The sequence below is a fragment of the Penicillium cataractarum genome, assembly GCF_028827025.1.
Source record: "Penicillium cataractarum strain IBT 29864 chromosome Unknown utg000005l, whole genome shotgun sequence".
Classification (NCBI taxonomy): domain Eukaryota; kingdom Fungi; phylum Ascomycota; class Eurotiomycetes; order Eurotiales; family Aspergillaceae; genus Penicillium; species Penicillium cataractarum.
In genome coordinates, this window is record NW_026622741.1 from 4,369,347 (window position 1) to 4,380,741 (window position 11,395).

Here is an 11,395-nt window from a genome sequence, read left to right on the forward strand (position 1 = left end):
TCAATACAGTGACCCATGCAGGACCACCGAGACTCGAGTCAATATATGTCTCGTTTGGGGCCAACTCGCGGATTCGCGATCTCGTCGCGTACTCCTTGGAATCAGTCAGTTCGGCCGAGACAGGGAGCCAGCCGCGCACCAAGAAAGGACAGCCCCTCTTCGACCACCACAGGCCATTGAATTAATTAGGTAACTTAACACACCAAGTGACCAAGCCTTCCTCCCTTATTCCTCTGTGCCGCATCTCTCCTAATACGCCGCACCCGAGGGATCTACGTGGCGCGGGGAAGAACCGAAACCTTGCATGTTGAATACGAGGTTCTCAGTCGAACGAACCTATCACTTTGGTAATAACCTTCAGACTTCGCAGGACGCCTAAACGCAAACATTATGAATGTCAAGTGTCAGGGCTTACACACGTATGGGGTCACTGAGCCAGAAAGCTACATATATGCTTATATGAAAAGGCTTCTGTGGTCACCAACGAAGAGCCGTGCTAGCACTGCAATTCATGAACGCAGCGTCTCAGTACAACTCGAACAATTTACAAAAGTCTTAAGCCGAGCCGTGAAATAAGTTTTGGCCCTGCCATTACCTAATTACTAGTCTGCCTTGTCGTGGGTTTGACCTTTGATGTTAGGCTCTGAAGTTCAATACGAGCTGCAGAGTCCCATGTTGATGAAAGATCACTGGCCCATCTCCACAAAGCGGTAGTGATTAACTGCCGATCAGTTTTAACCTCTAGTTCTATTGAAAACTCCCGAGCCTCATTGGAAACTCTAACACAGCTTTTTCGTATTCAAGTGATGATCTCCAGGTCCAATTTGGATCGATACCGCGAACTAGAGGTGTCTGAGATGGGCATCATCTATAAAGCATGCAATCGCCTGCCTTCAGTGATGCAATATTCATCCTCAACTGAATCGTCTCTTGTTCAGCCAACATGAAAGTCACTGCCGTCATCATCCTCTGCTCTTCCATCCTCACCGGCGCTCTTGCCGAGCCCGTGCCACTTCAACTTGCTAAGAAGCTGCCGGACCTCACCCCTTCAGGACTCGAAAGTTCACCCAAGTTAGCGCAGCGAGACGTCTCCTGCCCGTCCAACTATCCCTGGCTCTGCGATGGCTACTGCTGCCAATACGATATTTGCTGTTCCAGACAATGCTGTGCCCCTGGAACTGACTACTGCAGTAACGGCTACTGCTATAGCAGTCGCTAAATTTGCACCATCTCTTGCCTAAGTATGTGATCACCATGGAGTACTTTTATCCTAAATTGCAAAAAGGATATGTTTAACAGAATGGAAGTGTAGGAAAATGACTGCGTGAGCACGAGCTCATTGCAGAGATGGTGCTCGGTTGGAAAGATAGCCAAGTTTTGATGGACTACATCTCATCAGCATGAAGTTTGTTACTTATTCTTAGCCCAGGCAAAATGGTATTTGTGTAATTGACATTTTAATATTGGGACCTGTGATTTACTATATCCGGTTAGTTTTGCTGTTCCCAGCTTAGCGCCCCGATATGAACACTGTTTTGTAACCTCCTCCTCCGTAGCATGGACATAAAAGACCCGACCTCGCCCTTTCAACCTCTTTTCGACCCGACGCTCAGCTTGCAATGTTTATCGCCCAGGAACAGAACCACTGGCAGGATGCAGCCCGTAGCGGAGTCGTATTATTTCTGTCGATCAACCTACGCCTTCAGTAGGGGTGTGACTGTACTATACCAAGAAGCTATCTAGGTCTCCCTCTGGCTCGGCGCCTTTTGGGCTCTAATTCCGCTAGCCTCCTTTATGGGTGCTTGACGCGATGGTCGACAGATGGCGGAAGTAAAACAGCGAGGAAAGTGAAAATTAGAGCAAGCTCCTCCTCAAATGCGTGACTTGACTAAGATACTCTCATTACGTCGAATCCAGACATGCCTCAAAAAGATTGGTCTGGAGTTCTTCACAAATACTAGTAAGACCAAGGCTAGCTAAAAGCAAGATATTATAGGTATTGAAGTTTTACATGATCTCTCCCTCGTACCTGCTTTGTTTGAATGAACAAGTCTACAGAAGTTTGTTGGTCCTTGATTTATGCAGGTTTGCAGAAGTACTATAAGCTAAGAAGGAGAGAGGCTATCAGCGATTGGTGGCCCAAAGCTGCATGAGGCTGCGCGGTCCTGTCATATTGGCCCACAGAAACAAATCGGGAGCGCCAGCCGTTCTCTGATCACTACCTCGCCTTGGGTGGTCTGTCCGGTAAGAACAATTGGACACGGGTTGCTAACGTGCGCGCGGTCTGGCTCATAAGCGCAAGGTACAGATAGAGGGGACTTTCACAAGCACTCAACCCTACGAATATCTATAAATACGTGTCAAATCCCGTGGATATTTTCCCCTACATCCAACCGTTTAAAACCAGCACCTCAACATATCAAACTTGTTCACGTCTGTACAAAACGTAACCATCATTCCTTTGCATTCGGTAACCTAAGCTTTTGTTGACTGTAGTAGGGCCTCATATCCCAGAAGCTTACAAATCGCTGCCATCCCTTCGGGAGGCTGCCAACCTATTCAAGGAAACGCAGGCGAAGGACCTCTTACAGGGTCCTATAAGACAGCTGAGATTGTCTAGAACAGTCTCTCCAAGGTTTGCTGACCTTTTTCATCCAAATTTGGGTACTGTCTTAGATTACACATATCCGTCCAGAATGCCTTAGCATTTTCGTGCGCCTCGCTATATACGTCTAAGCGCTCCCGGAGCAACTTTTTCCATTCTACATGCATATCTATAAATCCAAAATAGGCCAAAACATACTCATCCCAGAGCCCTTGGTCAGAGTGCAACGGTCCACGGGGTTTAAGATCGAAAAATAATAAGCCTAGATAGCATAGGCTTTGATCGACATACTGAATAGAGGTTGACGTAACGGATCGAAGCTGCTTTCTCCCTTTCACGACTTAATCCGCGATATCTATTTTCTAGGGCTCTGACAAAGAAGGCCATGCCTCTCCGAGCGTCTAACCCCCGATACGTTCGCTCAAGGCGAAGTACCGCCCATCACGATCGACCCAGTCACGTAAAACCTTCGGGATGGGAATGTCGGTATGGGTCGCCAAATAGTTCAATGTTTTGACTTAAAATTGAACTATTTCTAGGCGGAAAGCCCCTTGCCCGTATTTCAAGAGACTGACCGCCATTGAACTGACTACAACTATAAGGATGCCAGCCCTACTCGGTATTTATTGGACTACGGATTTCCTAGTCCGCACTTATAGCTAATTATATTCCTCAAATTCTCACTCCGCAACCTCTACAACCAATTTCGTACAACTGACACCTTGAAGTAGCAAGTCCAGCCCAGAATTAATAGCCACCAAACCCTTTCCCACGACCCTCGGCTCTGGACTCGGCCTGATAACTCCTTTGGCCAGGTTCTCCCTCAACCAAGTCCCCATCCAATATCGGAACTGAGCCAACCTCTCCTCTTCATTTGCTGACGGCATCACAAAGATAGTTTCCACCCCATTCAAATTCTCTGCATCTGGCGGAATAACCGGTGCCGACGCAATCTTCGCCTTCCGGCCTTCCTCTCCTTGGTTATCTCCGAGGAAAGCCTTAAGTACGGCTTGACACAGCGCTATTTGACCTGTAGCAAGGAAACAGTGTCGAATAACTAGGCCATCTTCTCTGGCTGCTGAGACAATTGCAGCCACAACCTGCGGATCTTTATAATCGAACACACGATCCGCGCCTAGCGAGGATACGTACTTGTGATTCGCTGCACCGGCCGTGGCGTATACGGCGGCGAAAGAAGAATAGCGATCTTCTCGTAGCAATCGGGCGGTTTGTACGCCCATCGTGCCCACGCTGGAGGAAGCGCCCCAGATTAAGAGGGCCTCTTTCTTTTGTTTCTTGGTCTGAGTTCCTTCGCTTGTATTGGAGCCCATGGGGGCAGTGGAGACGGAAGAAGGAGCAGTCGCTTCTCCAAACCGTGGAATCCCCATGATATCCCATGCGTTAAGTGGTACCTCAACAGAGACGGGCAAAGTTGCTGCTTGATTCCAAGTCATTCCCTCGTCAGGAAGAGGCACGGCATGCTGCCAGAGGACGAGGCACTTCTCCTGAAAGGCACCATAGTCAGGATCGCAAGACCTCCAGAAGGAGGCAGCGTAGGCGGCGACACGGGTGATGCCCGGTCGGAAACAAAGCCCTGTATATTCATCGGTCTCAGAGACGGGAACATTCTCGCCGACTTCAAGGACTAGTCCCGAGATGTCGAAGCCGATGACTGTGGGGTAGGTGGGTATGAAGAGGCCAAGATCACGCATCAAGCGGTCTGCCGGGTTAAGGGCGACGGATTTGACCTCGATGAGGAGCTCGCCTGGGCCTGGTTTCGGTGTGGAGCGGGCTTGGAGCTTGAAGGGTTCGCCTTTATCAATAGCGATGGCGGCGAGATGAGTGGCCATTCTGGACTGTTTTCAAGCGGTTGAAGTTGAAGTGGATAAAGTACGGACCGGTGCTCAAGGTCAAGTATTATGCTTTGAATATTAACAGTGGAGTGAGTGTCTTTGTGGAAATGTCGAGGAATATACTCCCTTTTTATAAGTCGGGCTATCATTCTAAAGTAATTATTTTTCTGCGCAGTGACGTACCTTCTCAATGCGACTCTGTGTTGATTATGATTTTTATAGATGACGCTGAACATGTAACCAATCAGAGACTCGTGCATCCGAGGAACAGTTAGCGTAAAAGGTGGAGATATCCGAAAGTGGGTTAGCTTATGGGGCTGCTTGTGGATCACTAGATGTGACTGACCATGACCACCACCATCTGCTCCAAAATCCCTCCGGCATTGAGGAGCCCCCCCCCCGTCCCAGCCGAGTTGCGTAAAAATGGCATTAACATGTCCGAGAGAGTTGGGGGAAAGCAGGGCTGGACGAAGGTCGAGATTTGGCTGCCGGAATTGCAAACTCCGAAAGCTCAAGGTGGGTAGCCGGTGCGTTGCCAATAGATGGGATGATGGCTGATTGAATGTCCTGGACTACTAAGTGCGACGAAGGCAAACCACAGTGCAAGAGATGTCGTTCATTCGGGGTAATATGCAACTTTATGCCTAACACACCCGACCTCCAACCCATCGCTGCTGACAGTGGCCGACCATTGCCCCCTCTCACAAATGCTGTCTGGACATCTGATGCATCGACTTCCTATCAATTAAACGCAAAATGTCAAGATTTCATCACCCGCTATCTTGGACGAAGCCTTATTACCCCAGACGACCCTAGTATGATGCAAGTGAATCGCAAGCTCCTGAAACTAGCCTTCGCCGTAAGTATTACAATATCGGATGTGTCTTCATAGACAGAACAGAAGAAATACCCATCCATTATAGGCCTTCGCTCGCTAATATATGATTTATAGTACCCATTCTTAATGCACGCCTCTTTAGCTGTGGCCCTGACATATGATCGTCATCTGAACGGCTCCCTAGATTGTCGTCGCACTCTCGAAGAATGTTACCACTGGTCTCAAAGCACGATCCTCTTCAACAAGCGACTAAGGCAACCGATCAAGGCACAAGATAAAGATCCAATATGGGGCACTGCCGCCGCTCTAGTTATCTTAACATTCTCATCCCCCGATGCATGCACACCGGAACAATCGTGGCCCTTAAAGTCCTCATCATCCTCCGACTTGGACTGGTTGCGCATGAGCAAAGGCAAGATGTCATTATGGCATATCGTTGACCCGCTACGACCGGATAGTGTTTTCAGTGTCATGGCCGCGACTTTTGCTCGTATGCATTCACCATTACCGGAGAGGGGTATTGATGGCATACCGCCAGCTTTAGCTGCCGTGTGTAACCTGCACGACTCATCTACCGCGGAAAACAATACATATTTCCATGCTGCCCATGGCGTATCTCATATTCTGGATCTACCAGATAGCGAGGTCACAACCGGTCACGTTCAACTCTTCCTGCGGAGCGTCCATGGTCCCTTTGAAAACCTTCTTCGGGAAAAGGATCCCGTAGCGCTATTGTTGCTCTATCTATGGTATCGCAAAGCAAGTCGCAGTATATGGTGGATTGAACTCAGGGCTAGGGTGGAGTGTCCCTCGATTTGCATGTATCTGCAACTGTATCATAAGGGTAATTCTGCGTTACAGGCATTCCTCCCTGGAGGAGCGCTTGCCGAGAGGGGAATTAGTTGGGATTTCGAAGCACTGTCCCTTAGCCACGGCTCATATCAGGCACTCTAAAAATGGCCTGCTGGCACAATCTAGATTGCTGAATATATTGAGTGCCCTACTACCTTCTGGCTACTACGAGACTCCTCAACTACAAAAGAATATCCAGAAGCCCAGGATGTACAATCACTATATTTTGCGTAAGGTAAAGGGTATCTATATACAACAGACAAAAAACAGCCGAAAACACGCCGCAATGCCAAACCACCAATCTATAAAGCTCACCCAAATATCCAAGAAGTTTCGTCTTCGTTTTCGTATGTAATCCGGAATGAACAAGCCCTCAACTCAGAATTGTTTATGCAGATGGTCCATAAGAAGTCGCGAAACGGTATCGTAAAGTCATGAAAAATAGTACAAGATGTGGCAGAAATTATTTCTTTTCATCCGTGGATGAGGCGTTGACCGGTTCCGTTGCAGCGCCGTCTGGTGTTTCTGTGGAATGGCGGATTTTCTCGTCTCGACCATCGAGTGTGGTGCTCGCAGGGCCAGGTGAATTGGCCGCCGGGGTGGTATCTGGAGTGCTGTCGGGCAGGCTATCGGCCTTAGGGGCAGTGCCCACAGCACCCTCGGCGAATGGCGCTGACGGTGGAGCCTGTTTGTCTCGGACCCAGGGTAGAAGATTGGGTAAAGATTCTTGGACCGATGCGAAACGGGTGCGTGCGGTGGGCGCAGTAATATCATCGACATATGGAATTCCGCCCTGTCCGCGATTCTCGGCCCAGGCTTTCTTCTCTCGACGTAGGTCACTTTGAACCCATGGGATAGTGATCAATGTCCATACGCCGGCCCAAGCAAATGGTAGGGTCCAGCCCAGCTGTCTATCGTGTTAGTCGAGTTCCTTTTCCGATACGCAACACTCATTTTTTTGGAAACTTACGGTGAATGCAACGGGTTCCGAGACAGTGAAAATGATGGCGGTGATGACCGCGGCGAAGATGATCGACCCGCCGCTCCAGAAACAATTCATTTCGAAAAGCATTCGTCGGAAGTATGGACTCGATAGGTATCGGGTTCGTAACGCATATCGATATATTTGGCCACCGCCTCCATCGACCGCCACCACATCTTCGATCAGCGCATACAGTGCCGTCGGCATCACGGACCCTTTCGGGGTAGACGAGATTCGGAAGGGCGCTTTGTATCCCATCATGCGGAGGACATCGAGGGTAAGGTGGACGAAGCCGAAGTAGAACATGACGGTCGGGAGAACCATGGCGACGAGGCGCACTAGAAAATGTTAGTAATGATTCGTGAGAGAGAAAGGCATCTAAGATCTAACCATAGGGTTCGGTAGGTACGGTTCCACTATAAATTCTGTTAGTCTGCTTGCAATTGCGCTGGGGGAAATCAGCGTCGACTTACACAATGAGCTCAACGGCTAGAATGAGCCACACGATGGTGAAGTTGATATGGAAAAAGTCCAGCTGCGCAAAGCATTAGCTCACGTCCATTCCCAGCTCCCAGATCTCTACACAGGACAACGTACCCATGAACTCTTTGCATTTAGAGGTCGGGCGCGCGAACTCTTGCGAAACAGGTTGTATAACCGGTAGAAGTATTCGAAAACGGAGACACCACCCAAACACGCGGTGACAATGGAAAAGACTGCCGCTTTAGATTAGCGATTGACCTTTGGAATCCCCCAGCCTCGGGGTCAAGCTGTCCCACGTAGTCCCACATACCCAAGTTATGTGAAAGATTGGTGCAGTACCATAATGTCCAGTAGAGGATCAGCGGCTGACCCAAAGTATCGATAACGAAGATTGTCCAAAAGATAGCGATCGCCTTTTTGCGAGTATGTAACGAGTAGGGGAGTGGTGGTGGTTCGGAGGGCAATCCGGAGACGATGCCTTCCTCCATCTGCGTGGCAATGGTGGCGGACGGCGCAAATCTGGGGGAGAGGCGATTCAGGAGTCGAGGATGGATAGCACGGCGGGTTATTTGGTTATTGACGTAGTGCTCGTGTAGGTGGGAGGAGGTTGTAAGGTTAGGACATGGTGGGATTGTTTGAATAGGAGAGACCTCTCGAGCGATTTATCGACAGAAATAAAGTCGAGAATAAAAATAGGACGATCGCGGGATCTTCTGAAAAAGCGAGTTTTTTTAGTTTTGCGCCGGAAACGACGGAGAGACCGCGCGGGTACTTCCGCGGCCACGCAAATTGGCGGTGGATGGAAGTACCTGACGTAAGATGGCCCGATGATGTCATCCAAACAGAGAGGGCACTTACCAGTACTCCGGAGTATACTCTCTAAGGTAACTATACCAAGACGTTATGTTTCAACTGGAATGTCTAAAAACTTGCAACGGATCAGGTTTATCAGGCAGGTCCCCCTATTGTATTAATATCCTTCTCTAGTCTCGGCTGACGTGCTGCTATTATTTTTTTATCCGCCCTTCATGCCAAGCACGCCTGCCCAGAGGCGTTTTCTACTTGCCACGACTGGCCACCCGGCCGTATCACTTCGGCGCTCGCCCATTGGACTGACTCCGAAAAGAAACGCTAGAGCCCTATCAGTCAGGCCATAAGAAACGTCCGCTAATTGCTGATCAAGACGCTGTCAGATATTATAATCAATTTGTCAACATGCCCGCCAGGGACGCGCAGCGTCTCTGCCGCAGTATATTCTGCTTACATAGATCTCGATTTGTACAACTTACAGAAAACAGTGTCTTTGCGAATAGAAATCGGGATATGAAAGCGTGCGACTCCGTCCCAGCCCGGCCGCCGATCTCCAGTTAAACAAACTTGCCGATCCATGGGTCCAGCCCAACTTTACCTGTGTTCATAATATTTTCATAACTCAGGCATGAGAGGACCCCGAACGTTCTACTGGATATTCAATATCCGACTAGCTATCCACAATACTGCTCCTCATACTCTCCAGTATATTCTTGTATACTAGGGAGCGATTTCATTTGACTGACCTGTGCATTATTTGATCGCCAGTATACTCCGTATACCCGTATTTCGACCCAAGTTTGGATCTTGACTGCCGGTTACTCCCTGGCTTACCGGGGCCGCCGATCGGGAATCGGCGCTTGGAATCGCCGTGAGCTCTTTTCTTGTGCAAGGACCCTGTACGGCCGAACCCCGAGCTCGGATGGCTCCGGAGGCTTTAAGTTATCATGATCCGCTTAGACAGCATCGGGGATAATTAATTAGTTACCCCGTAGCTACTACGAGCTCGATAACTGATGGTGGGGCATCTACGGGGCTGCATAGTTACCTGTGGTCCCCTTTCATTCTGGTCGGAGTCGCAGTCATCCGAGGTTACAACAGAGCCCTTATAAGCACTCTGTTATGAACTTATGGTGGAAAGCTATTCAAGACCCTACTGCTTCCATATCGAAGCATCAAGCTCCTCCATTCAACCTCTTCAAAAGCTATAGCCGGGGTTATTCTGACCAAGACGCTATTAAGCTTTGGTTCGCAATGACGGCTGAGTTGTCAACACCATCTCGCAGGCACTCACCTCGCTGCTTTGAATATATCCTACTTTTCGCCCCTGAGGCTTATTATTTAGTTGATAGAGGCGATCAGACACGAGGTGACGCGACGAAGGGCTTGGCAGTTACTCCGAATCTTCTTGGCAATCTCACCAGTCGGATCATTACCTCGATGTGGAACACTTCCTTCCCCTCGTGCGTTGTGTTCTTTGATGGAAGTAGGCATGTCGCCGAAGATATAAGCCTTGCTTTTCTATGATTTGTTTGATCACTCCAGAATGACTGCCAGTTATAAGCTCAACTGATTATTGTAGGAGGCCGATCTTGCTATATCTGTCTTGGCCAACACACCGCCCTGATGCTACTCATGATCAGCGCTTTGCACGGTTGGAGAGATCCAAAGTTTATATGAATGCATCGCCTCAAAGCCAGCAATAGCGGGAAAGCCAAGCTATAAGCCGCATCAAACTCGGAATTTACCGACTTCTTGAGGAGAAAGGATTAACTTTATCTGCACGTCGCGCAAGACTAGCTTTGTTAGGCGCGACCCAGCGCAAGGGTTTCAGCTGATATTATGGGGGCCAAATATCAAGCGATAGCTTGAGGATTCGTGTCTCCCGATTGGACCCTGGTTTCCCATCACTCTGCAATTTTTCAGAAGAGAGATACTCACCAGCTTTGGTATGGGTGAACTGCGACATCTAAACCAACACGTACGGATATTCCATGGAAAGACAGGGTAAGCTGGAGTATGCCTTGTCGGGCTCGTTGGTAGAACGCATTGGCACGGATGATCTAGAGAAAATATAAAAGCAGGCGAGAATCCTCGTGGAACTGGAGATTTGAGTCGATACCTACAATCTCAGGGACAAGCAAACCGCATACTATCTCTTTGTCATCTACATCCTCTCCATGTATTACGAATCACTTCTTCCGGCATGCTTGGCACTACTTCTTGCCTCGTGTGCCCACGCATGCTCTCCTAGATCCGACTCTGGAGACTCGAGCAACCCTATCGTCGTTGGAAACGACGGTCCTGCTCCCGCAGAAACTCTGGGATATGCCATCAATCACTTTGGCCTTCTCACAACCAACCTTGCGGCCATGAAACATTTTTATGGCAACATCCTGGGTATGCGACTCCTCTTCGACGCCTATGTCACCCCCGAGTACACAGTGACCTATATGGGCTATGCTCAGGGTGGTCGCAACGGCACTGGCTTCCAGAGTGGAGCGGAGCTCGCGCGCGACAAGAACAATCTGTACGGGCTCCTCGAGCTTGTTCAATTCAACGTATCGGATGATCATCTTGTGGCATCGACCAAGCGTACCAATACATTCAGCCACGTCGGACTTATTGTTCCCGATATAGCGAAGACCCAAACTTATCTGGAAGAGCACGGTGTTACTATTTTGAAGAAGTATGGTACACCTGTTACTGAGATGACTGGGCCGCTTCAGAACGCCTTTGGGATCGGCGAGTACGCAGGGGCACACATTGCTGCGAAACAGGCGCTGATAAAGGCGCAGGGGACGATTGGGATTGAGTTGTTGTTGATGGTTGAGGATCCTGATGGGAATATGGTGGAAATTCAGCAGCAAGACCCTGCTAGCAGCTCGGTGTTGTAACTGTGATTCCGTTAGGCGGGATTTTGTCGTGATAGCTTACTTAGCTAGATGTTCAGTACTCTAGTGGCTAGAATA

The 11,395-nt window shown here is 49.1% G+C and overlaps 6 protein-coding genes across 6 annotated transcripts; 3 read left to right on the forward strand and 3 right to left on the reverse strand.

Annotated features, from left to right (window-relative positions):
• Positions 1–943: 943 nt before the first annotated feature.
• On the forward strand, positions 944–1,219 carry N7496_007266 (uncharacterized protein; the record flags this gene model as incomplete). Its single annotated transcript, XM_056700195.1, has 1 exon — positions 944–1,219. The coding sequence occupies one exon, from the start codon at positions 944–946 to the stop codon at positions 1,217–1,219; it is 276 nt and encodes a 91-aa protein (XP_056555608.1).
• A 1,397-nt stretch (positions 1,220–2,616) lies between these two features.
• Positions 2,617–2,992, reverse strand: N7496_007267 (uncharacterized protein; the record flags this gene model as incomplete). Its single annotated transcript, XM_056700196.1, is given in 2 exon segments — positions 2,617–2,895; positions 2,912–2,992. 2 exon segments carry the CDS (start codon positions 2,990–2,992, stop codon positions 2,617–2,619), a joined length of 360 nt encoding a protein of 119 aa, XP_056555609.1.
• A 293-nt stretch (positions 2,993–3,285) lies between these two features.
• N7496_007268 (zinc-binding alcohol dehydrogenase family protein) lies at positions 3,286–4,455 on the reverse strand (the record flags this gene model as incomplete). Its single annotated transcript, XM_056700197.1, has 1 exon — positions 3,286–4,455. The coding sequence occupies one exon, from the start codon at positions 4,453–4,455 to the stop codon at positions 3,286–3,288; it is 1,170 nt and encodes a 389-aa protein (XP_056555610.1).
• A 565-nt stretch (positions 4,456–5,020) lies between these two features.
• On the forward strand, positions 5,021–6,250 carry N7496_007269 (Zn(II)2Cys6 transcription factor domain-containing protein; the record flags this gene model as incomplete). Its single annotated transcript, XM_056700198.1, has 2 exons — positions 5,021–5,317; positions 5,411–6,250. 2 exons carry the CDS (start codon positions 5,021–5,023, stop codon positions 6,248–6,250), a joined length of 1,137 nt encoding a protein of 378 aa, XP_056555611.1.
• Positions 6,251–6,611: 361 nt separating this feature from the next.
• Positions 6,612–8,101, reverse strand: N7496_007270 (uncharacterized protein; the record flags this gene model as incomplete). Its single annotated transcript, XM_056700199.1, has 6 exons — positions 6,612–7,055; positions 7,119–7,468; positions 7,521–7,546; positions 7,604–7,665; positions 7,728–7,846; positions 7,924–8,101. The coding sequence occupies 6 exons, from the start codon at positions 8,099–8,101 to the stop codon at positions 6,612–6,614; spliced, it is 1,179 nt and encodes a 392-aa protein (XP_056555612.1).
• Positions 8,102–10,603: 2,502 nt separating this feature from the next.
• On the forward strand, positions 10,604–11,320 carry N7496_007271 (VOC family protein; the record flags this gene model as incomplete). The annotated part of the gene is made up of 1 exon (XM_056700200.1): positions 10,604–11,320. The coding sequence occupies one exon, from the start codon at positions 10,604–10,606 to the stop codon at positions 11,318–11,320; it is 717 nt and encodes a 238-aa protein (XP_056555613.1).
• Positions 11,321–11,395: the final 75 nt, after the last annotated feature.